The sequence below is a fragment of the Ixodes scapularis genome, unplaced genomic scaffold (genome assembly GCF_016920785.2).
Source record: "Ixodes scapularis isolate PalLabHiFi unplaced genomic scaffold, ASM1692078v2 PGA_scaffold46__3_contigs__length_2488377, whole genome shotgun sequence".
In the NCBI taxonomy this organism is placed as follows: Eukaryota; Metazoa; Arthropoda; class Arachnida; order Ixodida; family Ixodidae; genus Ixodes; species Ixodes scapularis.
The window spans coordinates 845,250-871,430 of record NW_024609875.1 but is presented as its reverse complement, the minus strand read 5'-3'; the positions used below and the strand labels follow the sequence as shown (position 1 = coordinate 871,430).

Below are 26,181 nucleotides of genomic sequence, written 5' to 3'. Positions count from 1 at the left end.
ACGCATCAAGGCCGACAGTCCCTGCCCCCGTTTCCGCGCCGCCGTGGCCGCTGCCGTCCCCGCTCGTCTGGTTCTCCGTTCGTCCGCGGGAGGCGTGCGGCGCGCTGGAGTTGCGAATAATGAAGGTGCAAAAATGTTCTTATTGGCAGTCCCCATGGCACATGTTTCAATGATTTCTTTTCCGAATATGTGGTTGTGCCCGCCAACTATGCTATTCTTTGTCTTACCCTATGATGGACAAAGGACCAAACCCACGGGACGCCAGGTCCAATCACGTTCCACGCTAAACTGTGACATGCTTAGCATTGATTTGGAATGAACGAATAATGCTCCGAACCCAAAAGCGCCTCATCATTTCATTAGTTTGACACCGCAAACAGCCTGTACGTCGGGGCTTTTTTGGCAATGTAAAGTTCTTGAGTCATTCACTGCGATTCGATTTGAACCACTATCCGCCAATCCCCATCAGTGATCCGAGAACCGGGCACAAATACGTGTTTCGACGCGAAAGAGCACAGAATTTCTAAGTGGCTCGTGGTTGGATCTGGCGGTCCGTAGCCTTTGCCTTTAGACCATTGTAGGGTGAGACGAAATGTAGTCGCATAGAAATAAGGAGTACGTTCATTAAACATGCGGCTCTAAACGCTGATTATCTTTGAGTGCGATAGCATTTATCGTTGCGCACATGGGCAGGTCTTTGGTCTCAAGAAATAAGAATGGAGCACAGAAACTGAATTTTCGACAATTTAGTTAACGTCAGTTTTGCCTATAACTGTAGCGGGAAAATTGAATTGGTGCATAAGTCACGAGACCAATTTTTTTCAAACAATTTTCATTGAAACTGTATTTCTTCAGAAAACACGTGAGGTCAATTTTCCTGTAAATTTGGGAAGATAAATACTTGGTAACTTCGGCAGCAACACTTTTCTGCAACCTTTAGCGGGAAACTTATTCTAGGACAGATTCAAGATAGGAATCTGTGGTGAGTAGCTTAATAATGCTATAGCAATAAAATAATTAAATTTTCGCACAAAGTGTAATCTTGAATATGAGAACAAAGAATAGGACGTTCAACAAAATGCACATCATTTCATATTTCCATAATTATTTATTAGTCAACTTCCAATTTGAACGCTTTATTTTAACGAAGGTAAAAAGCTAAATAAAGCAGTGGGATGACACGAAGGTGACGTGGAGCAAGAAGGCACCCGGCTCCACGTCAGCGATACCACGGAGGCTCGCCCACAATAGGACAGTTGCCAAAGGCGTCCTGATTATCACGCGATCCAAGATCAATTCAAAGGAAAGGGAAGTTCATCACGAAGAAGCATGCAACCTAACTGTGGGTTAGTGTCTTAATTTCCCAAAATTACTTAGAACTTTAGGCATTAGTGCGATCGAGACATAATAAAACGATCCTTTGTGAACGGTCTCAATCACTCCAGACGCGTATTCGTGGAGCTAAATTTCTCGGGCTCCTTCGTTGCCTTTTGAAATACGCAAATCGCCCTGGAGCCAACACCGTTGCTTCATTCATATCTTTACGACCAGCAAGAAATAAGCATTAATTAGAATCGGAAAACTTTCTCAAGATAGTAAGGACGCAACTCGTGGAATTGAACCGAGGAGTATTTTTGGCTTTCATCAATAGCGACTTTTCAAAACGTTCCTGGTAAAACTTATTTTGCGCTATAGACAATGCACACTTCGTTCCTACAAATATCGCGGCATCACCGTGCTGTTACTGTCTTACTGATTTCATTCTAGATCCAGCAGGCAAAGGTGAGCCCCCAAGAAGTGTCGTTCGGAACAATGCTTAGCTTATGTGAAAAAATATCGGGAGAGGAAACAAAAAACATATACCTAACGTTGACAGTTCCAATACAAACATTTTTTTTAAAGAGAGAAAATTCTAAGCATATACACCGTGGTATTGGAGGGGGGTTGGGAGGGGGGACAGTAGTCTTCTTTCCTCTTCATGTTTCAGGCATGTATTTTTATATTTGGGGAAGGGAAGAGAAATGCCTTTAAATCTTTCCGTCTCCAGGTATTGCAGTGTGCAATCTTAAGAATTCACACTGAACCCCTCCGGAATTAATGTTTGAGTAAAATGTGAGCAAATGCAGCAGATGCTACACCTATGTGGCAATTACTATCACTCTACTAGCTCTTTGGCACATCACTGACACTTCAGTAGTAACTGTGGTTTTACCAGGCAAGAAAATACAAATAATTATTATTGCAATCCAAAACAGTCGAGCAGGTGATTAATAATACTGTTGATGCGTAGATGTGAGGAAAAGTAAACAAATGGCCGTAAAGAGCCGCAGATGAGCAGGTTGTTATATCGAGTAACGTAAATACAGGGTGTCACTCAAGAAACTTTACTCGATCTTTTTTAACGCACTTACCAAGAACGGGCAAAAATGGGCTCTATTTCCCATTGAAATGTTCAGAAAGCCACTTCTAACTTTTTATTAAGTTATCGGAGCGAGCTGAAACTTTGGCATCTGGTTGTGACCTCTTGCTCTACCTTTGGGCGGAGAAGGAGCCTTCGGCGATGCCTAGTTTATTTTTGCGGTAAAAAGAGCGTGTACATTTTCTTCTGTACAAGAAATGTGCCCTGTACTCACAGCTGGCACAGTTCCTTTTGAGTAAGATATTCATTCCTTGGAAGCTTCGACCATAAAAAAAAAATCAGTTTTGAGGTACGACATAAGTAAAAACAAAGCAACATTCTTGCAAAATTATAAATTACTTAGTTTATTCCAGAGGAGAGGCGCGCCTAAAAAGACGGCTGGCATAAAAGGCGGAAGAGCATGCCTATTGTGTCATTAGTGGGCATGGGCCGTGAATGTGTTCCATCTACGAGACATTCAGAAAAATAAATAAAAGGAACAATTTGTGCGTAACATTAAGTGTGGGAGATGCAATGCCTAAAACCCTAAACCGTGCGAGCAAAAAAAAAATATTTCGCAGTCTGATTTTCTCGGCAGCTACGGCCTCATATATAGGCTCTCGAGCTGGGTGGCTCTACCTCAAGAAGAAAAAAAAGAGCGGTTACCGACTGGCTTGGCTAGTAACTATTACCAACACTCCTGTTAATCACATCAGTTAATAAAATAAGAAAGTTAGTTACATATGTTAAAAGCAATTAATAAGTTTAGTATGTACTGCGAGCTTCTGTCTTAAGGATGATTCTCAAACTTGCGTTATCTCCCTGAGAGCGACTGCAGCCGCTTGCGACGTACGGGTTGTTATGTCAACAACTGCGTCGGCTGCAACAAAACGGGGTGAAAAACACTTATCTTTATTCTCGTAGGCTGGAGAGCGGATCGAGGCAGGTCTTGTTAGGGTCGAGTTGCACCCCCGGCAGCCATCACTTGACACGAGCTAATGCATGGGACGCTATGGGAAAAAAAGCGATTGATACTGTGCAGCACAATATTCTATTGAAAAAAAGAAAGCCGTTTACAACTCCCTGTAACGCCGAATTAGAGCGCAGCTCTTGAGGAGGAGGAGGGAAGGGTACTGAGGTTCACGTGTTATCGGGGGGGGGGGGGGGGAGGGGTGGTCACGAGACCTTGGAGGGGTCACATGACCCCCTCGCCAAGGTCACGTGACCTGGGGGTGTCACGTGACCTTGGGGGTCACCTGACCTCAAGAGAAATTTTTCCGCTAGATTTAGCCGGGAAATTATTCCGCTAGATTTAGCGGGGAAATTTTTCCGCTAGATATAGCCGGGAAATTATTCCGCTAGATTTAGCGGGGAAATGTTTCCGCTAGATTTAGCGGGGAAATTATTTCGCTAGATTTAGCGGGGAAATTTTTTTGCTTGATTTAGCCGGGAAAATTTTCCGCTAAATTTAGCGGGGAAAATTTTCCGCTAAATTTAGCGGGGAAATTTTTCCGCTAGATTTAGCGGGGACGTTTTTCGGCTAGATTTAGCGGCAAAATTTTTCCGCTAGATTTAGCGGCGAAATTTTTCCGCTAGATGTAGTGGGGAAATTTTTCCGCTAGATTTAGCGGGGAAATTTTTCCGCTAAATTGTGGGGAAATTTTTCCGCTAGATTGAGCGGGGAAATTTTTCTGCTAGATTTAGCGGGGAAATTTTTCCGCTAGATTTAGTGGGAAAATTTTTCCGCTACATTTGGAGGGGACATTTTTCCGCTACATTTAGCGGGGAACTTTTTCCGGTAGATTTAGCGGGGAAATTTTTCCGCTAGATTTAGCGGGGAAATTTTTCCGCTAGATTTAGCGGGAAAATTTACCCATAATGCACCGCGCGGTTAGGCCGACGGCGACGGCGACGGCGACGCCGACGCCGCTCAAGCCGGAAACGGGCGCCTAAAAGCTGCGCTCTAAAATGAGAAAAGGCGGGGTCTACCCATTTCTATGCCGCTGTCAACACTGAAACATTTAACTGCTTTTTGGGAAGCCTGTCAAATAGCTGGAGCACAAACATAAGAATGGACCTTTTCCGAAAAGCGTTCTGCGCACGCGCGAGCGCCCGATGCCAAGCGGTGGAGGTCGGCACGAAAAATCGAGGAAATTCGGAATGAGGCTGTAGATCGACGAGTAGAACACGTAATTGCAGCATATATATAATTGTGTTACATAAAAAAATAAAGTGGACATAAAGAAAAAATTGTGCCGTCAATTACAAGTTTACAACTTGTAATTGCCGTTTACAACTCCCTGTAACACCGAATTAGAGCGCAGCTCTTGAGTAGGAGGAGGAGGGAAGGGTACTGGGGGGGGGTGAAGTGACCTGCGTGGGTCACGTGACCCTGGGGGCCACGTGACGATGCCAATGATGTCATCAGTGATGTCACTGATGACACCATCAGTAACGATGACGATGCGGACTCCGATGACGTCATCAACGATGATGACAATGACGATGTGGATGTCGGTGACGTCATCAGTGACAACACTGATGACGTCATCCATGATGATGATGATGACAATGCGGATGCCGGTGGCGTCATCAGTGACGCCACTGATGACGTCATCCGTGATGATGACGATGACGATGCGGATGCGGGTGACGTCATCAGTGACGTCACTGATGACGTCATCAGCGATGATGACGATGACGATGCGGATGCCGGTGAGGTAATCAGTGACGTCACTGATGATGACGATGACGATGCGGATGCCGGTGACGTCATCAGTGACGATGACGTCATCTGGGATGTCACGTGACCTCGGCTGGGGGTCATGTGACCCTGGGGGTGGTCACGTGACCTGGGGGGTGCCACGTGACTTTGTGGAGGGGGTCACGTGACCCTGGGACGGTCACGTGACCTTTGGGGGTCACGTGACCTTGAGGGTCACGTGACCTTGGGATGACCCTGGCGGTCGCGTGCCCTTGGGGTGACCTTGGTGACGCCGACAGCGACGGCGACGCCGACGCCACTCAAGCCGGTAACGGGCCCCTAAGAGCTGCTCTCTAAAAACACGACGTTTCGGTGGACGCCACGGATTCCCCTCTTTAAAGTCGCGTTGGGCACGCGACGCAGCGCAGAGAGTGAAGCAACTGGTAGCCTAGCTCCCATTATCGATTGGTAGCGCAGGTAGGTCACTTCCTCGATTTTTAGTTCGTGCAGCCACCGCATGGTGCCGCCGGTATTTGGAAAAGGTTCATTGACAGCCATCAACGTTTTTACAAATAAATGTTTTAAGGTCAAGAGTAACTGCGTTGGCCGAAAAAAGTAGTGCGGCTCAAGGGGTCAAGAGTTACCTAGTAGCCGCGGAATCGGTTTGGACGAGTTGGGTTGAGCAGACGACAAGCCTAAAGGTTTTGTTACGCGAAAGTTACTGACTCCCGCAAAGTTGATGTCAAGATGGAATTTTTAAAACATTTAGTAACTTGTGGGCTTCTCGAGGGCAGTGTTAATGACGGCAAGTTACTTTGTTTACTTAACTATTAGAGCAATCTTCATTTGACATCCCAGGCGTGGGTGCTCCGGCACGTTTGATTGTTTTAATCAACGTTCGAAAGCTGGACAAATACTGATTCCATCTCCAAACGCCCGATATAATGATCGTAGCAAATGAGAAAAAATACCCGCCTTTCACCACAGCTTTCAAGCTTCAATATTTCTAGTTTTGTATGTTTCTCCCAACGACTCGCGTGTATCGCCTAGTGTCAAGAATGGGCCGCCGGTGGCGCCACCGATGGGCTCCTGATACAGCCTACTACAAAAGAGTTGTAAAACGCGGCATAGTTGGACCCGCCGCAGCTGTTGCCATAGCAACGAGTACGTCGCAAACCGTTGCACTCAGGCAGGACTCGACGCCACTGTGTGAATCGTCCTTAAGATCTTTCACTCTGAGCGCAGCCAATGAGCCAATCAAAAGCGTCGAGGATTTACTTTAACTTGCTGGTTCAACCAATCACGCAGAGAAGAACGCCTTTTGCCATTAACTCCAATAAGAATACCCGATAATCCGCCTTTGGGCAGGCATCGTATCGTTATCGGGGAAGTTATCGGAAGGATCTACTAGAACTCTCCACTAGTTCCATCGGAAGGTTCCGATGACCAAAGTCGGATTTAACGTGGAACGGAGAAATCGAGTAATTATGTGAATCAGTGTTACTTTAATCAATGTTGGCAGTAACGGCGTTACCGATTATTCGTTACCTTTCTGCATTAACGTTACTTTTTCCCCAAGAGTGACGCAATTACGTTACCTATCTGCAATAACGGGATTACGTTACTCGTTATTTTGAAGCGCACCTCTTAGGCGCCCGTTTCGGGGTTGAGCGCCGTTGCCGTCGGCGTAACCGCGCGTTGCAACATGGGACATTTCTGATAATGACACCAGACATAACGTTACGTGTGACGTCATGAGGATTAACGTTTCCCGCTTATTTTGACGGAAAATTTTTTCTCTGAACTTAGCGGGAATCTTTTCCAGCTATTTTTTTTTGCTTAATTGAGCGTGAAAATTTTCCACTTATTCTAGCGGGGATATTTTCCCGCTAAATTGAGAGGGAAAGATTATCCTCCTGACGGCGCACGTGACATCACGTATGACGTCACATGTGACGTCAAACGTGACCCTTCCCAGCTTACCCTCTCCTCCTCCTCCTCCTCAAGAGCTGCGCTCTAATTCGGCATTACTGAGAATCGCAAACGTCTTTAATTTTTTTCTTCCCAAAACATAAAGAAGTTACACTTCAATTTCTGTCGTGGTGTCGAGCCATGTGCATTTTTTTCAGTTTTTCTTCGCGTCTTTTTTAGACCGCAGCTCTTAGGCGCCCGTTTCCGGCTTGAGCGGCGTTGCCGTCGCCGTCGGCGTAACCGCGACCTCCCTCCCACTCCCCCTCCCCGCCCCTCCCCCCCCCCCCCCCCCCCCAGGAGCTCGAGAGGACCTCGGGTCCTTCGGGAGGACCTCGGGCTCCTTCGGAAGTACCTAGGGCTCCTTCGAGAGGATCTTGGGTACCTTCGATAACTTTGGGCCCCCCGATGTCACAAGAACCCCTAGGTCACGTGACCCCCCCAAGGTGACGTGCCCCCTCTTCCCCTGAGGTCACGTGACCCCCCCGTGGTCACGAGACCCTCCAAGGTCACGTGACCCCCCGAAGGTCACGTGACCGCCCAGGTCACGTGACTCTCTTCAGGTTACGTGACCCCCTGAGGTCACGTGACTACCCCCGGTCACATGACCGTTCGAGGTCGCGTGGCGCCCTTCCCCCTGAGCTCACGTGAGCCCCCGAGTTCATGTAACCGCCTCTCCAGGTCACGTGACCCCCTTCCTCGAGGTGACGTGGCCCCCCTTCCCCCCGAGGTCACATGACCCCCGAGGTCACGTGGCTCCCCCCGAGGTGAAGTGACGCCCCCCCCCCTTCCCCGAGGTCACGTAACCCCCTCCCCGGAGGAGACTCAAGAATGAGGGGAGGAGGAGGATAAGGAGGTGACCTTAGGTCCCCTGAGTACCCTTCCGTCGTCCTCCTCAAGAGCTGCACCCTAACTCGGCGTTACAGGGAGTTGTAAGCGGCTTTCATTTTTTCCCCATCGCTCCCCTATCTTCTGGCAATGCCTACACCCCCTCCCTCTTTCCTCCTCCCCCTCATTGATCGTGTGACACACCATACCAGTTTCCCCGCAAAAAATAGCGCAGAAATAAGAGTCATATGACACACCGACTCCCTCTTCGCATTTCTCTCTCCCTCTTCTCCCTCCCTCGCAATCCCACTCCTCAACCTCCTACAGTGCCTCTTCTCCTCTCCATCTGCCTTACTTCCCCTCCCTCCCCTTCCTCTTTCCCTCCTCATCCCCCTCCTACATTGCACTTCCTCCCTTCCCTCTCCCTCTTTCTGCTCATGTGACAAGGCAATTCAATTTCTCTAAATTTATGAAAATAATCATTGAGGATGGTTCAGCTTCGCCTTTAAAGGGGCACTGACAGGTAAAACTAATTATATTTTTATTTTCACAAACAATTGAAAACGATGCCCTGGACATTACCCCCAAAACTCGAAACAGTTTCCCCGCTAAATTTTGCTAGAAAATTCACGCCACCTGACTTCAACAGTAATTCTGTTTCTCGACTAAATTTAGCGGAAAAAATGACGTCACATGACTTCGTGTCACGTCACCTATAAACAAATTCTATTTCTCCGCTAAATTTAGCGGCAACATTGACGTCACGTGACCCCCAACACCATTCAATTTCCCGCTAAATTTAGCGGGGCGGTTACGGGGACGGCGACGGTAACGGCGCCGCCGCCAAACGGTGGAGCGGGCGCCTAAGAGCTGCGCTCTATAAAACAATTTCCAAAAACCGACTTTGAAGTTCCCGCGGAAAACGCGCCAGTGCAGTGACGTCGAAGATTGAGTCGTCCTGCAATTCAAGTTTCTCTCATGCACCCGTTTCGTTTTCGCCCGCGGCCCCGCGATGAGCCACTCCGTTCGGCCGCTTATCGCTGTGAGCAGACGACGCTTCACTTTCAAGTCTGAAATTCTTTTAGGGCTCTTTCAGCGATCTCAAATTCTTTTAAACGTTGTGAGGTCAAAAAGAAGGCGCAGTGGACTTTTGTGAGCGACGTGATGTGCCACGTCACGCCAGATCTGCGTGATATGCTGCCCCGGCGGAGTCACAACCGAAACTACGCTACACAGACACCGAACCCAGTTGTCTTGACCGTTTGAAGATTTTCTTTTCGAAGCCTGAGACGTCATCGGGCACCTAAAGAAGAGAACTTCGTTCGATTCCTCGACTCATCAACCATCTTCAGTGCTACATCCGTCGAACGCCGCCATCTTTTCCAAGGGAGGATCGAAAGGCAGGAGGCGACATCACTGCGGACTCCGAGTTTCGGTATTTCAAAAAGAAGGGCCGTAGTGCGTTCACAATCACGTTAAAGAACAGTTCTGCGAATGCCGTTATTAAATATCAAGAAATGTCGCTTACAACGCTTCTAAATTTTATATTCAATTACGACAAAAATAAAAAGAGGCGAGGAGGTGTTAAGGAGGGGGGTGAAAAGCGCGAAAAATAAAAAAGTGCGGGCGCGCGTAAGAAAATATTTTTGCGTGCTGGAATTTTTCGCGTGTTTATTACTACAGCTTGTATTGTTTTTGACAACAACAACAACAACAACGATATCTGGGGTGTCAGCGCACCTTTAAGTGTCGAACGCGATAGCGCTACCGGGCCCCGTTGGTAAAGCGGTTTCAAAGAAACCCGCACTCGTGTCCAAGCCGTGCAAGCGTGTGTGCGTGGTCTAGGCGGAAGCTTCACGTGTTACGTGATATGGTGCCAAATTTAGTGGGTGGATAGGGTCATGACATCACAATCACGTGTGGCTTCACACGTGACTGTTCCGTCGTGGCTCTATCACCCAATCAGGATTTTCGGTCTCACCGACGCCGACGCCGATGCCGAATTTTCTGCGACACGAGCTCTTGACTCCCGAAAATATCGCTCCTAAAATCTGCATTTCATTCGCTATCGACCAACACTGTTTACAAAAAAGCCCGCGTTTGCCCACGCAAGGTGAGGGAAACGCACGTCCGCAGAGACCAGATTCCCGCGTGGTAAAGCACCAGCGCGTGCTCAGTACAGACAACAGCGCCACCGTAGTGGCGTGATGTCAGAGAGATAAATTGTTCTATAGAACTGAAAGTAAAGGTCGCTGTGACTGTTTTGAATCAAAAATTAACTTTATGCTATAGTTGTTCACCCCTAAACGGACAGGCCAGTGGGAGCTACGTGCTCGTTAGACCAATAGGACGTCGATACGGGTCATGACGCCCATACCCACGCGTAGAGACCACAGAGAGTGTCCAACTGCTCAGCCAGGGTCGCCTGGTGTATGGGCCGCGTTTGCAATACAAGCTGCGAGGGGGTGACGAACGCGTTGGTCGTCCATAGGGTATATATACACTTGGCTCGTTGGTGGTACATTTCAGGATTAAAAGCGCTAAAGGACAAGGACGAGTAAAAGAAGAATGACTCACCGTAGAGCGAACTTGCAACTAAGGTTTAATCTTATTTAAACCAAAGAAGAGACATATATGCCTAGTCAAAAATCATCCACGTCATGTATACAAATATAATCGTTCTAGCTCGATTTAACAAAGGACTACTCTCAGTGCCTCAGAAATGTGCTAAACTGTGTTCAAGAATAGAAAGGGGAGATTTGAGGGTGGGTATATTTAAGAAGAAGCATGTAACTAAATATGTGGAGTCCAAGGAAGCGTTGGTGTATAGAATACCTTTAACGTGTGGGAGGGTTTACATAGGACAAACCGGAAGGTACATCAACGACAGACTTCGGGAGCACGCACTGGCAGTAAGATCTTCCCAACGCGTTATCTTGCGATACACTGCAACCGATGCGATTGTGGGACAAAGCTTCAGGAAACTGTTATCGTGAGCAGGAATGGTAACAAAATGACTAGAGAGATTTCGGAGGCGTTTTTCATAAGGAAGTGCTACGACGACACGTGCATTAGCGCCCGATCGATAGCAGTATACGATTCGCAGGTGGCTTATCTTCAGTTCCTTGTTAACTCAAGCTAGAAAGATTCTATGTGTTTGCACGACGTAGATGGTTGTTGACAAGACATATATGTTTCTTCTTCGGTTTAAATCAGATTAAACCTCGATTGCAATTGCGCTCTACTGTGTGTATGTCTTCTTTTACTTGTCCTCGTCTTTTAGCGCTTTTAATCCTGACGCGTTGGTGGTCTGCAAGCGGCCTTTCCTATTGGCTACGTGACGAGGCAGCGCATGCACAATTGCGAACAAGGACGACGCCTTCTGCGGAGATTGTTGTTGTAAGCCTTGTAGGAGGGTTGCGTGGAAAAGTGAGAGCGTACGCGATTGGCTCTCACTTTTTCCCCTACCCCCTACAACGCTTACAAGAACAACCTCCGCAGGAGGCGTCTTCTTTTAAATTGTAATCCATGGGGTGAGGTGGACAACCTTCTCAATCTAGGCTCTCCACCCACGCGCAGGGGGCTAATGATAAAAGGGAGGGAAAGGGTACATTTTTCTGAAGAAAATCCGATAAACAACTTGCGTTTTTCTCTATGTGTGTTTTTTGTTTTGTTTTTACCATGCTGGGGGGGGGGGGGGTGAATTGGCTTGGATAGCGCAATGCGTTTTTTGTTATTTGCTGGTTCATTATATGAATATAAGATTAGGTAATTATTTGTCGCGACCGTATTCACCCTTTACCCGGAAATAATGGGTCTGGCGCTGCGGGGTAATCTGAAATAAGTAAATATTACCGAGTACTTAAATAATCGACCCCCCCCCTTCCCCATCGTTAGCAATTTAAAATTCAGCGACCTTTCTTTAGACATATCCAAAATCCACTCGTCTTTTTCTTTTCAATTGCAGTCAGATTATCGCATTTCCTGACCATCATGGGTGCATCGGTACTCTCCGTGTTGCTTCTACTGAATGGTACGTTACACACAAGCCGTGCAATCGTCTTGAGAAACACAGCCGCCCGACGAGAGAATAAAAATGCATGACTTCACATTTTGCAGCATCTGTAACAGACTGGTCCAATGATAAAAATCAAGATACAAGTGATGGCAAAAAAGATCGTGAGTTTTAAAAGTCGGAAAGTTCTTCATTATAATTTGCAGATTTGTTGCTATGACTTTGTTATTACACTTTAGGAATCTATAGAACCAATTGCGAAAGTTTTAAAAAGTTTTTTTTTTCACCCGGAAGTTGAACACTTAAAATAACATTACTTGACAGGCGATTAAGCGAGAGTCGGCGCACTATACTTTTCTACGAGCCCTTCAGGAACCCGAGTTTTGTGTCCAGTTCTAAAATAATTTCACAAAAACGCGAGAACTGATTCATGATTGTCTCGAAGTCACATGGCATTCAGTATGTGGTTAAATTTGTTTAACCTCTATTTGTAACCACCGCCAATACTGTAATCGCAGCATTACATTTCACCTAGGGTGACCTCTTTAGGCTAAAACGTATATTAGAACGAATTTAGTAACACATACACCACGAACGGTGGCTTTGCAAACACTCTTAATATTCAGTGTTGTCCAAAAGCATATTATACACCTGCCAACTGTATTGCCTGCCATAGTGTCGAACCGAAACTCTTATGGGTTCTGTTACTGTTCGGGTTCGCGGCTTTCAGTTCAGTTCCGGTTCAGCTCCAGGGATCAAAACTAATGGTTGAAACCGGTTTGCACCGCTAACTTGAGAATATAGTTTCCACGTTGTTTTGGCAATGGACACTATTTCCGCCTTGCAACGAGTAACTATATACAGTTTTTTTGTTTTTTTTTTAACTTTACAGATTTTTAAAAAATACACCGTGAAAGCTACTCTTATGCGGTTTGCGCAGGTGAGTTACACGGCCAAGGGGACATAAGAGAAGAGCCTTATCGTAACAATCCGTTAGCTAGTTAGGTAACATTTGCTAATTAACTTTTTAATTAGTGGAAATAAACATATAGTAGTTGGAAACTTGCTGAGCGTTATCGAAAACTACAAAATCACTCACTACTAGAAAGAATTTGAGCGCGTGAGAGCCGCAGTAGGGCGCTAAACTTACCCCTCGTGCAGCAGAAGCAAGGCTACCGGTGAGATAAGGCGCCTGTGCGATTTTTCCTGCTCTTATCTCAGAGCCCGGCCGTGTACCTGCTGCACGAGTTGTATTTTTAGGGCAGTACTTTGCTTCAAATGCGCAGAAAGTATTTCTAAAAATGATTCATTTAGTGGTTTGCGATGAAGCTCAGCAAGTTACTTCTTGGAGCCATATGTCGTTTTTCACTAAATGAAAAGTTAACGAACGAACTTTACTTAGTTAGCCGACTGATCGTTATGGGGAGTTCCATATACTATGTCCCCCTAGCCGTATAACTCACCTGCATAAAAGGCATGAATGTAGCAGTCACGGCTTTTTTAAACAAATTTATAAAGCTTTAAAATAGCTACAGGAAGAACCATTGTGACACGGATTCTTAGTGAATGCTTTAGGGTGACCCTTTGATACTCCACACACGTCGCCTTTTGGGAAACGCCAACCCAGACCCCTTCACTTTTCTCTTTTGCATTTCTCTTTTGCTTTATCTAGTTCTTGCTGCCTTTTTCTTTGGCCTCGTGAGGGGGCCATCGTTAGAGTTTCCTAAATGGGGATGTGCATGACGTTTCCCAAGATCAGTGCTAACGGATTCTCTAAAAATCCGTCATTGAATGATCCTGCAATATTTCTGACTCTGTGCAGTTCTCTATTTGTCAAACTACGTCGATTCATTCAGATGCGGTCATTCATATTATTCGTGGAAAATGACACATTCCTACCACTCTTGGAAGGAACCCCCTTCATATCACTCGCGAAGGAAATCGCATCCATGGTTTTAACTGGACACACATCACGGCCCACGCACCGCTCCTACGAAAACCCAAAGCGAAAAACATCCAGCGACGGTTGAGCGGCAATTCCAACGTGCCGCGCCGCAACACTTCTGAGATAACAAGGACGTAGTGCTCAATGAGATGGCATCATAAGAGAAGGCCAATGCTGGACAGAGATCGAAGTCGAGCGCTGGCGTGTCCTCGTTTCCAATCTGTGTGCCACGTTGACCTTCTCTGATGGTACCATCTCATTCAGCACTACGGCTCTGTTATCTTGGATGTGTTGCGCTGCGCCCCCTCCTCTGTGTCTCAGCGCCGGCAGAGCGCGTGACTTTGACGAAATGAAAGGGCCGGTTTTGACGAAAACCCGGTGGTGTCTGTTAGTTTCCCAGACTCGGGAGAGAGGGAAGGGGTGATGCGTGCTGGACGTCAGCACTACGGAGCGGCGCACGCGTCACCCTCTCCTCCTCCTTCTTTCTCCGGCGCTGAAAAAAAAAAAGACACCGCTCGGCTTTTGTCTAGACGTGCGTTGCAATACTTACGCATTAAAACACCCTGTTGTTGCGTTGGTGAGGGTGACGACCTCAGGTGCGGAAGCAAGAGTCGGGGCTGTGGCTCACTGCCAGCATTGCCCCGAGGAAACAGGCCTGGAGTTGGAGTACTCAAGAGAACTTTTATATAGAGTGAATATACAAGTAGCGTGGTCGACTGGTTAATCGGCAATCGGCGATTTCGGGCTCCCCATTCCCAAGTTATATAGCCCATCCGAGGGCGAGAACGCCCTCTGATAGAGAGGAGCTTTCCCCGGTATTCGAGTGTTCACGAGGTGTCCGAAGTGCGGGGGCGGCTGATGCAATTTCCGGGTGTTCTTTCAGCGAGGAGCAGATGATGTAATTCCCTCGACGTTCTTGCCGCGCTCCGGTGGCTGATGTAAAGAGTCGACGTTCTTGCTGACACCCAACACCGACAAACCCACACACACACAGGCACGCACACGCACGTCGGTGTTTCTCCTTGCGAGGGCCCGCGATTCCAGATGGTCTCGTGGCTTCAGCAAGACGTTCTTTTTGAGTTTAAAGCCTCCAGCGAAGGCCGTCGCAACAGTCCCTCCGCCGTCCGAAAGTCGGTCCCGAAGAGAAGGGGTCAGCAGCCTCTCCTTTGAGGGACCGTAGAAGTGCCGACGATGAGGTGCATCACCGCCTCCTGCTTTTCTTGAGTGCCGCGCCTTCTCTCCGCTCACATCCAAGCGCTTGAAGCAGCTTGCGAAAAATCTTGAGAGGATGAGAACATTGATCCAAGACCACACTGCAAATGCGCATTTAGCAAACCCCTTCAAACACACACCAGGCACTAAAAGGTATGAAAATCGCTCTTAGCAAGATTACAAATAAAACGAAACTCCTACCAGGGCTCGGCACCCGCAAGAAAGCAACAAAAGGCACGAAAGTAAAATCTATAGTATCGCAGCTTGTGTACAATTGTTTAGCAAAATAAAGTAAAATTTTGGTATCCATGAGCTCGCTCAGTAAATACGTTTCTCTACTCACTCATGAGCGTCGGCTCAAGCCATCTGTGTTGGTGTGCAGTTTACCCTTCTTGTACCTGACCTCAAAAGAAAACTGTTGCAAAGCTAGGCTCCAGCGAAGTAGTCGGCCATTTTTGGGTGACATATTCTGCAACCATTGAAGGGAATAATGGTCCGTCTCGATGATAAATCTCGAGCCTGCCACATAGCCCGAAAGCGTTTGCACGGCCCACACCAAGCAAGCGCACTCTTTTTCTGAAGCGCTGTAGGCTTCTTCGCGAGTTGTCAGCTTTCGACTGACGCACAAGATGGGATGCTTCTCACCTAAGTCGTCCCTCAGGCTTAGTACGACCCCAAGACCGCGGTTGCTGGCGTCGCACTGAATGATAAACGTGCGCTCATAATCTGGCGCCCTCAGAACTGGTTTGCTCCTCAGAGACTGCTGCAAAGAGCGAAAAGCCTGCTCTTTTCGATCATTCCAACGAACTTCTTGAGGCTCTATCTTTCGGAGGGCGTCAGTGAGTGGGCTAGCAACATCCGAATAATTTGGGATGTAGTGTTGGTAGTATCCTGCAATGCCTACACTGTTAAAAAAAGTGCCGTTATATTACAGAACCGTACTGCGCTAACTCATGATGCCAGACATTATCTGTAACCCTCCGTAATACCACCAAAGCCGTAGCTGACAGTTTACATTATCATTTCTGTACAGCAGATATACAGCAATAGAAGCGCAGTACGCAAGTACAGGACTAAAGCCGCAAACTTAGCTCCAGGTATCCAAGCCGTCGAGTGTTCAGACGGTATTGAAGGCGTAAGGGAAGGGTACGGTTTCAGTCCCGTATTTTCATACTGCACTTCCATTGCCGTATTGTAACGGTAACAGTTCAGTTACCGTACCCTTCCCTTACGCCTTCAATACCGTCGGAACGCTTGACGGCTTGCACACCTCAAGTTTAGTTTGCAGCTTTAATCCCGTACTTGCGTACTGCACTTCTATCGCTGTGTGCTCGCTGTACGGTAACAATAATGTGAACTCTCAGCTACGGCCTTGGTAGTATTACGGAGGGTTACAGATAACGTCTGGCATCATGAGTTAGCGCAGTACAGTTCCGTAATATAACGACAAATCCTTATAAACAAGTGTAGTGTGTCTGAAAAAAGGGACAAGACAAAACGGAGGCAGTTTTGAAATTGAAGAACTATATTGTAAACCGTAAAAGAACATAATTATAAAGAAACCTTCATGGCATCCGATCGATCATCAGATGAGCTGTAAATAAAACAAATTCATATTCAGATGATTGAAAAGGCTACGGGAGGACCACAACCACTTGCACAATTTGCAGAGGCGCACGCACATGAAGTCACAAAAACCTGTACAGCAGGGGCTCCCAAGCTCACAGAGCGATGCTCTAAGCCTCTGGTAGCAGCGCGCAAAAACACAAGGACAAAGGGAGGAAATGCACAAGGCCAGCGCTGAACTTCAACTAAATGTTTAATGAAAAGGAAACACCGAAGTCCTGTGCATTCGTCCCTTTGTCCGTGTGTTTTTGCATGCTGCTACCAGTTATAATCATGCACCAACTCGCCTGTGCATTGCCACATTGAGCCACTCAGCACCATGACAGATCAAGGGTGCTGCCCTCGACCCCTGTGAATGCAGTGTTGTGCCGCCATTTGCTTTTCTTTTTAATACAAGACAAGACTGGAAACCTTTTGATACCACATCATACACATTCCAAATCAAATATGTACTCACACTGTTCCATTTTTTCTCAAAAGCAGCAAGATCTGTGGCGGCTTTGATTGCTCTTGCCCGAGCTCCTTTCGACCTCCCGGCCTCCTGTCGTGACCCATCATGTTGTTTGATACCAACCTGGTATCTGAAACAAATAGCAGATTGGCCCATAAGTATTTGGTCAGAAACCAGACAAGTGAAAAAAAATTGCAGTGAAGGATTTGGGATCAGTACTTGCTGATATTTTACATGCACAACTAATGTCGAAAGCCCTAAGCTTTGCCACCAAAGTCACATAGGTGCACAGTTCAAATGTATAAGTGTGTTGAAGGTTCCTGAAATAACAATTAAGCCATAACAAGCTGAGCAAAACCTACATCTAGGCCAGCAGACTGTGCACTGTGCACTTAAAGAAAATATGTCAAGGTACAAATTCATGCCTAGATTTTGAGGAAAATAAAACAATGAGGGAACAACAAAAAAATATTGTAATAATGTGTCATTTTTCTGACAGAGGAGAAAATCTGGCACTCAAGGCTTCCCTCACTCAGATGCGATGGGGATACAGAACTCGGAATATTTCAGAAGTTATCAGCCCCATGTGGCACATCTTAAGGGGTAGGATTCATATATGTAACTTTTAGAACTACAAAACACTAAAAACATGTTGATTTAAAAAGATATTGAACAGACAGCGATGTAATTGATTTGAGTCATTTGGGAGAAGTTTTGGAAGCAAACAAAAGTAAATTTTATAGCAGCGACATAAACAGAAGAACAAGTACATACTTCGCGCCAGGGATGGGCAGTATTTCAAATACAAGTATTTGAACTACGTATTTAAAATACTTTGTGTATTTTGCATTTGTATTTAATTAAAAATTCTGTAATGTATTTGATGTGTGTATTTAAATACTAAAACGTGTGTATTTCAAATACAATTGTAATTAAATACAATTTTGTGGGCGAAAATACATCCCTCAAATTTATTGTCACTGTCCAGAGCAGGAAGAAAACTACGTTCTGCACCGAATGCAGTGTCTCTCAATCAAGCACAAGCGTTTTGTGACTTTGTAATTACGATGCTAGTCCAGGGAAAGAATAGTGACGAAATCGACGTTCACAGGCAGACTGGCTAAATAAGTGACAGTGACAACTTGTGATGCTTTCCAGCCTGATTTCCATCCATACTTTTGCCTCGAACATTCTAAATGCGCGGGTCATCCAGATGTTTGTAACTGGTGCGAGTTGCAACAATAAAAAAATCTGTAGCTAGTGCTGCGCGTCTTGGTCGTCTCGGTCCTTTGATTGTCTATACCAAAATGTAATAAAAAAAAAAAAAAAAACTGCTTGAAGCTCTGTACTTTTTTCACCTATTACGTCCAAGCTGATTACATTTTTTTTTGTGATTATATTTGTATTACGTTACTAGAGCCTCGAGCACTAACTCCCGAGTGTGCGATGCAAAATTAAAATGAGATACCCAGAAACCTGTTGCAGGTGCCCTGAAGTCGCTGACGCAAATTTTAAGGAATGTATTTGGAAAAGTATTTGGAAGAGACCAACTACTTTTCTGTCTGTATTTGTATCTTGTACTTAAATACTTTTTTGCAAAAGTAATTAGATTTGTAATTAAATACATTTTTGACGAAGCATTTTGTATTTGTATTTCGATACATATTTGCATGTATTTTGCCCATCCCTGCTTCATGCTTATTTCTTTTATTACAATACAGCATTAAAATTTGTCTGTTGTCCTACAGTCACAAAGCAGTTCCTCCTCTGCATTTCTACTCGTAATTAAGCAAGCACTCATTTGCATAATTAGTATTGCAGACAGTTGAATGACCTAAAATACTCAACTAGCTGTTAATGATTGCTTAAAAGCACCAGACATGGCAAAAGGAATGTTGTAAGAGAATCATTCTCTTTTTTTAGGAAGCCACATTTTGGCCAGCCACTGTCGAAAGAACATACGATTGATAAACATGTATAAAGACGAGAAAAAGGTATTCAGGTACAAAATCAAACATGAACCACATGCTACTAAAACATGCAGAAATAAAGCTTCAAAAAGTTGTGAAAAGGTTGTATATCAGTCAAATTTAGTTATGAATTAGATGAATTAGAGATCATCTGCACATATCACTTCTAGACACTTTTAGAGTGATACAGAATAGTGTGGTGCAGTAAAGAAACTCTTAAATAAATAATTAGATGAGTATATTAAACATATTTTGAGGCTCCAATTTGTTTCCAGCCAAAAATAATTTAATGATGTATACTGCTTATGACTCTGCCTTCTAACTGAATGCCAAATAGAATTATAAGTAAATGACACATTCAGTAAAGATAAAACAATAGGAATAGTAGATATATTGACATATTTATTTGTGATTTCTGGGATAGGATCAAACATAGTCACATTGTAACATTAGGTAAAATTTTTAAATCGAATTATTATGCAAGATATAACAACCTTTAAAGTAACTGAAGAGTGTGTTGGTAAAATTCACAGACCACAGAAAGAACAAAACATACCCGGACGAAGGACGACAAACATTTCTTTTAATTAACAACATGAATGAGCTTAAAAGCACTTCCTTCAATTCAGACCGCCAAGGAAACTGAGAGAAAGGGAGGCAGAAAGAGAGAAAGGTAAGTGTCAAAAATTGTAAGGAAGGAAATAAGAAAAAGAGTGAAGTAACAGCATGAGTTACAATTCTAACTTTACACTTTCCTTTTTATCTTCCTGCCTCCCTTTCTCTCCATTTTCTTGGCAGTCTGAATTGCACGGAGTGCTCTTAAGTTCATTCCTGTTGTTCTTAGTTGAAAGAAATGTTTGTCGTCTCCTTCGTCCCGAGCACGTTTTATTCATTCTGTGGTCCAAGAATACAACACCCTATTGCGGTTTAATAATGGACTCTGAAATCGAGCTTGGAAATGTGGGTAGCCAGTGACAAATTAAAGGGCAACTCTACTCAATTTAGAAAATTTCAAGATAGTGGATGACCTTACTTTGAAAAGCACTCATGAACAACTCTACATTGTTTCACGAAAAGTAGAATATTGTTTGTGCAACTTTGCTATTTATAACTCAAGTCGCAAATTGAAACCGAAACTTCGGCAAAGGGCAAGCAGCGACGTCAGTTGCATGCACACTCATGTCCATGGCAGATGCATGATTACGTGATTTACCCCACTCACTGGGTCAACTCTAGGTAGTGTTGTCTGAACTGACTGGACATGTGATGGCGTTGAAAGAGAAAAAAGCCGGTGTATACAACAGACATCAACATGACGTCACATCTGAAGGAAGTGCCAAAGTTGGCTAGCCTGCACATCGCTCGCTAAAATTAGCAGATTAGCGCTTGTCAAACTTTGAGGGTCCAATTTTATATACAGAAAGATTTCAGTTGTAGCCTTCCTAGATGATTATAAAGACTACTAATCGTTTTCTCAGCCAAAATTCAGCAGAGTTGCTCTTTATTGCCTCTCATGAGGCTCAAAATTATGAAGGAAATAAACCATACCTCTGAATGAACTCAAGTGTGGTTCCCACACCTTTGGCATACTGGATGTTTAAACAATAATAAAGGGCGAAAAGGAGCTCCACAGCTTGCAGAAAGCCCACATCTTCCACCATCACCTCATGGTCCACAAACAGCTGGCAGCTGCATTCGAAAAGTGAGCGGCCTAGGAAAGAAACAAGCGATTAATGTAATTAATGCGGAGAAAATGTGTTAGTATCAGATGTATCGACCGATCTAGTCAAGTGACCAGAAAAGTCATGCGACCGACACCACTACGCCGGCTTTTTCTCTAATAGGGCTTTTAACGCTCACGCATTAAATGAAGAAAAAAATACCATTGTCATATTCGCATCTGGAAACTTCTATAGAGGTATTACCAGCAGGGACACTGAATAGGTAGGCACACCGATATAGGATTGTGACGCATATCTGAGATCTGAGACTGAGATGCATCACAATCACAGATAAGGCACACCTTATATGCCAAGCCAAATAAGGGTCGCACTAAATAGTGTTGAGCTACCATACCCAGTAATGACATTAAGTTATGCAAAGTGCTCCTGAAGGTTTGAACAAAACAAAAAATTTGTATATGAGCATGTAGAATCAAACACTTTTTGTTGAGTTTGTGAACAGAATCAGTAGCATGGAAGTCTGATGCCAACGTGCAATGCCAGTCGTCGGTTTCGTTTAAATTGCTTTAGCTAGAAATTAAATGACCGGAGACCGCATGCGACCACACATTCTACGAGCAGAAAATTTGGCTGTTTGGGTTGGACAAGACACAGAATGCAGGTCCAAACAATCAAATGCCTCACAGGCACCTGCTGTTTGGGCTGTATGCCGTTTTGTGGCACCTTCACTCACAAATTAAAATAAAAACTTCTCTTTTTCTTGCTGGATCAATCAAACATTGATTGTCAAAGTATGGTATAATACCAGGACATGTGCTTTACATTGGTGCTTGATAAGGCTGCCGAAACCAAACAATGTGGTCGTCTATCTAGCTCTGGTCAAAATCGGCACACCACCCTTTGGTTACACCACTGCAGTATTCCAGCACTCTGGTTACACCACTACAGTATCCCACTACAATTGAGTCACTAGGAGTCATCTGCACTGACCCCTCTTCTCTCTCTCACTCTCAAAATGGCACTACCCACGATAAAACGGTCTAGGTTGTTGTTCCAAAATTCAACACAAATTAAAAAAGAAAGCACCTTCAAAAATACAAAGCATGCAAGGAAAAGACACATGAAGCTCACCCAGTGCAACAATTACAGGAGAAGCAGGCAGACTGTTACGAAACTCCTCTGTGATTTCTGTTGTCACCTAAGAAAAGTCAGAAAACATGTGTGGTTAATTGAGAAATGCACGAAATGCTAGTGAAGGTACCATACATCTATGGGTCTATATTTATTCCCACAGAATGTAGAACTGTGAGACACAAGCAAGACGACGTAAGGCGGATCGCAAAGAATGATGCCCGAAGAACTTATCGTGGCCGGCGACTTTACCGCAGATGCACGAATATGGGGATACAAGCGAGACAATGACAGAGAGTGCAATGTCTTCACACCCGCCAAGCAGGCCAATCTATGAATTCTCAAAGAAAAACAGACTGCCATTCGCATTGGCAAACGTCGCACTGAGAACGACACCACAAGACTTGACATGGGCCATACACAACATCCAAGCCCGAGTGCGAACTGCTCCGACGCCTTGGGAAGCAAGCACCTACCCGTCGAAATAGAATTAATGACAGAAAGACACCCCAACACTAAATGACAGATCAGCTTCATTAACCTAGCACCTGAAAAAGTGTCTAGGTGAGCTAATAATGAAAGCCACATCCACTCAGAAGTACCAAGCCAAACAAGACGACCCAGACCCCGACCTTCATCTCCTCAACTTGTGTGCTATCAGACTGCAAGCCCAACAATGTTACAGGAGAAATAAGGACTGAAAACTCCAAGCCAATTTCAATGCAAGCACGGTGAAGATAAAAAATACACCCAGAAGCTCCGTAAACAACTGAGGTGCAAGCTCCGAGATAACACACGACGAGTGTGGGGCACATTCAAAGGACTCTGGCAGGAAGGCCGACAACTTTAAATCCACTGCTTCCTGGTACACCAAACCATTCCCAAGTAAATAAAACAGTGTCTGCCGCCGCATGCGAGTTCCTGTCTTCCCTTATCCTTACTATCCTTGGTGACAACAGCGCCGCCTTCATTTAAAAAGACACAAAGGATCCCCTATTCTCCCAGGAAGCCAAACAACAGGCCCACTGAAAACACCTCACGGCTCTACTCAAAGAAGACTTAGACCCACTCCCAGATGGTAATTATACCAGGTGGGAAGAGGTTCGCCTGAAAAGACAACGGACCCACACCACTATGGTTTCCAAGGAAACAGCAAAATGTAACACCCACAAGAACATGGTGCATAAGCCGCCATACACAGGAAAAAGACAAGAGCCTATGCGCCCACTGCGAGGTCACAGTCACAGAAGCGCACTCCTGGTACTGCCCACACATGCAAGAACCCCAAACCTTGAAAGAGTCTGTTAACCCCACGGGTATTCGGGAATACCAAAAAGCTATTCTCCATTCACCCCTCGCTTATGTGAAAAAGGTTCGTCTCACCCACTTTATTTTCATCTCACCCTTATTTCCTTTAACCCTTCATCCCACCTACAGGAGATAGCGTTTGCTGAGATCAAAGGATGCGGTTCCTGTTATTTTCTCACTAATAAGGACATTTTTAACTACAAACATTTGTTGTCCTAACGCTCAATAACAACTAAAAAACAACGTTAAATAAGCAGCAATGTATCTGCTGATGATATCTGTCACAAAGCCTCATTGTTACACCTGCGGGACAAGGAAGCTGCTAATATTAAAAACAAATGATCCTAACTTAGGAGTCGAAGTGGAAGTACAAACGTTTGTCACTAGTTAATTCTCTAGCATAATTTTTGTGTTAACTCTAACACTCGATCCCAAAAATGCAAAACATCATGTGAACCCATTAGAAGCAAGTGGTACAAGAGTGGGTGCCCACCGCCACTCCCCCTTTGGTTTAGTGAAATATTTATGTAGAACATACTATAAGATGACCCAGCCTAGAGTTGCATATCTTCCCATTGCACTCTAATGTGAAGTATAATTAGTTGAGCCACCTCAGCCAGGAAAAGATTAAGGAAGGTTTGGCTCCTCGTAGAGCAATAGTAATTTCACTTTTTACGTGCTCATTATCAGCATTGCCGTCAGATACCAAGAAAGCGTTCACAAAGATTTTGCAGACAATTCTGAAAAAGTGGGGGGATGGTCGCTCAGAAAGCGAAACTGCAGAAAGAGTACAAGGCATTGCTCCAATGGTTAAAAATCACTAGGTAGGCGCCTATTCGGATATAGGTGCATGACCGGTATGTTACGGTATACAGGAAGACTGATATAGCTGAAAATTTCAAAAAATGAAGAAAAGTTTAGTATTTCCAGATGCATAGTTTCTCAGTGGAATGCTGACTGCCTGAGTGAGACTTCCAGGAAGTTATTTTCAACAAGGTCATGAGGATGTGTCTTTGGAAACAAATAACCTGGTTATTATGAATGCTCCTACCTGATGTAACTGGAAGAGCTCTCCGAGGTTTTCTTGAAAGTAGGATGCAAGCAATGGGAGGAGGCAGACAGCTGCTGCGTTTTGATCTTTGAACTCTGCCTCGGCCTTGTTGATTTTGAGGCTCCACTCGAGCACAGCATCATTTTTGGGGCTTGAACATAGGAATGCCACGAGGAGGAGGACATCTTTGGGCAGGCTCAATGTTCCGTCCATACAGACACCTGTAAGCCTTAAAAAATTCATGTTATCACTGACTCCTCATATCCAAAATCTTTGTAATCAAAATACCTTTTTGGGAAAAGCAAAATATTGAAGGAAAGAAATCTGCAAGGACCACTGTATGGTGAAAGTAGCAATCGTATTCGTCGTTCAAAGCACCTTTTTATGAGCATAATAGTGTATGTTTGTTTTAGGAGTGAGTGACTCTTGCAAAGAACTGAACATATTCTGCCTTTTTAAAAAGGAAAGAGTCTTGATCTAAGTGAGTGGGATCCACATCATCAATGACTGAAGGCACTTCACTCTCAACGTCTGGTTTTTCCCTAATGTTCTCCAGACCATTGTCATCCTTGCTACAGCATGACGTCACTATTTCATCCTGCTCTACTGGCTCTGTCACCACTGATTTTTTTTTTCCATTCCCATGGCATATGGAAAGATGGGTCATGAGTGAACCCCATGTCCTAAGCTGGCTATCACACGCATCAATTGGACAAGTTACAACAGTTGGCGGGTTGCCGGTGAATGTTTTTAGAGGTGCTCGATAAAAGCCTTTCCAGGGCTCACCTCTTCACTGCAGGAACTAACACTGCATGTCCGGCAGGATTGGAAGTTAGTTGCATTACGAGGTGCAAGCGGAGAATGACACCTTGTGATGTGGCTTCGCAATGAGTTGTAATTTTTGAATGCAGCCTCACAGCCGACAACGCTGCATGGAACACCTCTTGATGATGTTTCATGATATAATGTGTGCTTGAAGAACGTGTCCAATGATGTAAACTTTTTCTGGCATCTTTTGCAGTGATGTCTCATCTATAACCAAAAAGGAGTGCTTGGTTTATTTCAAGTTGATTTAATATTGAACATGTTTGTTGGGACCCTGAGAAATACAATATCCTAAGACGACATGAGAGCTGAACAATTTGGCTTTCTTTTTTCGGATAGAAGGTCTACTTTAAGTCCCAAGATCTGCAAAAAAACATTTTTCTCTCCACGATTTTGTACTTAAACACGTGATCTTTGCATTTTTATAAAGGTACCTGAAACATTACCAATATTCGAAGCAATCATGGCGAAGTCCTAATCCAAAGATATTAATCCTTGACCCCAAATTTTTTTATTCCTGCCACAACTGAAGTCAGTGAACATTAAATCAACTGTGCTTGTGAAGATAATGACACACAGCATAAACATACACCTATCTAGAAATTAACACAGTAAGGATTATAAAGCACTTAACGTGAGCTTTCATCAAGTTTCAAAACTAACATTGTGTTTAAACTGAAGTACAAAACAGCCATCCTCAATGTTCTGTGTTAATCTGAAGGCAATGTTTCTATTTACACCAGAAAGATAGAACACCTGCACCTGCCTGTCTACACCTGCAGCGTGCGTGTCGTCTTGTCGTCCAGTCTTAACATACAAAACTATGTTTCCGTGTTCTTTTAGGTTGCCCGAGCCATGAGGAGCTACAGTCTAGCATGCTAACATTGGGCAGTGATATGAATGGCCGCAGTAATTGTCATGTGAAACGTTCGGCTAGGTTTTCGCTTCTGTGCATCTAGCTTGAGAGGTCAGGTGAACAGAGCTCGGCTGGAATGGTATAGCGCCTTGTCATTCATAGCTTGAGCAGTGCAATGAAAGCCAGGACGACGCAGCGCTATTTGATTTAA

General features: G+C 44.8%; 1 protein-coding gene across 1 annotated transcript; it reads right to left on the bottom strand.

Annotated features, from left to right (window-relative positions):
* Nucleotides 1–16,573: 16,573 nt before the first annotated feature.
* LOC115331651 lies at nt 16,574–24,507 on the bottom strand. Its single transcript, XM_040215237.3, has 5 exons — nt 24,290–24,507; nt 21,931–21,997; nt 20,666–20,828; nt 17,154–17,277; nt 16,574–16,664 (listed from the first exon to the last, which is right to left on the bottom strand). The coding sequence occupies exons 1-5, from the start codon at nt 24,500–24,502 to the stop codon at nt 16,656–16,658; spliced, it is 576 nt and encodes a 191-aa protein (XP_040071171.1). The 5' UTR covers nt 24,503–24,507; the 3' UTR covers nt 16,574–16,655.
* Between the last annotated feature and the right edge of the window lie 1,674 nt (nt 24,508–26,181).

What these genes read in the sequence shown, in the direction of transcription:
- LOC115331651 (XM_040215237.3), bottom strand. Translation starts at nt 24,502, where the DNA reads ATGGACGGAACATTGAGCCTGCCCAAAGATGTCCTCCTCCTCGTGGCA. An exon ending in AGCTCTTCCAGTTACATCAG is followed by an intron (nt 21,998 to 24,289) that starts GTAGGAGCATTC and finishes GACTTTTCTTAG; the next exon opens with GTGACAACAGAAATCACAGA. An exon ending in ACACTTGAGTTCATTCAGAG is followed by an intron (nt 17,278 to 20,665) that starts GTATGGTTTATT and finishes TATTTGTTTCAG; the next exon opens with ATACCAGGTTGGTATCAAAC.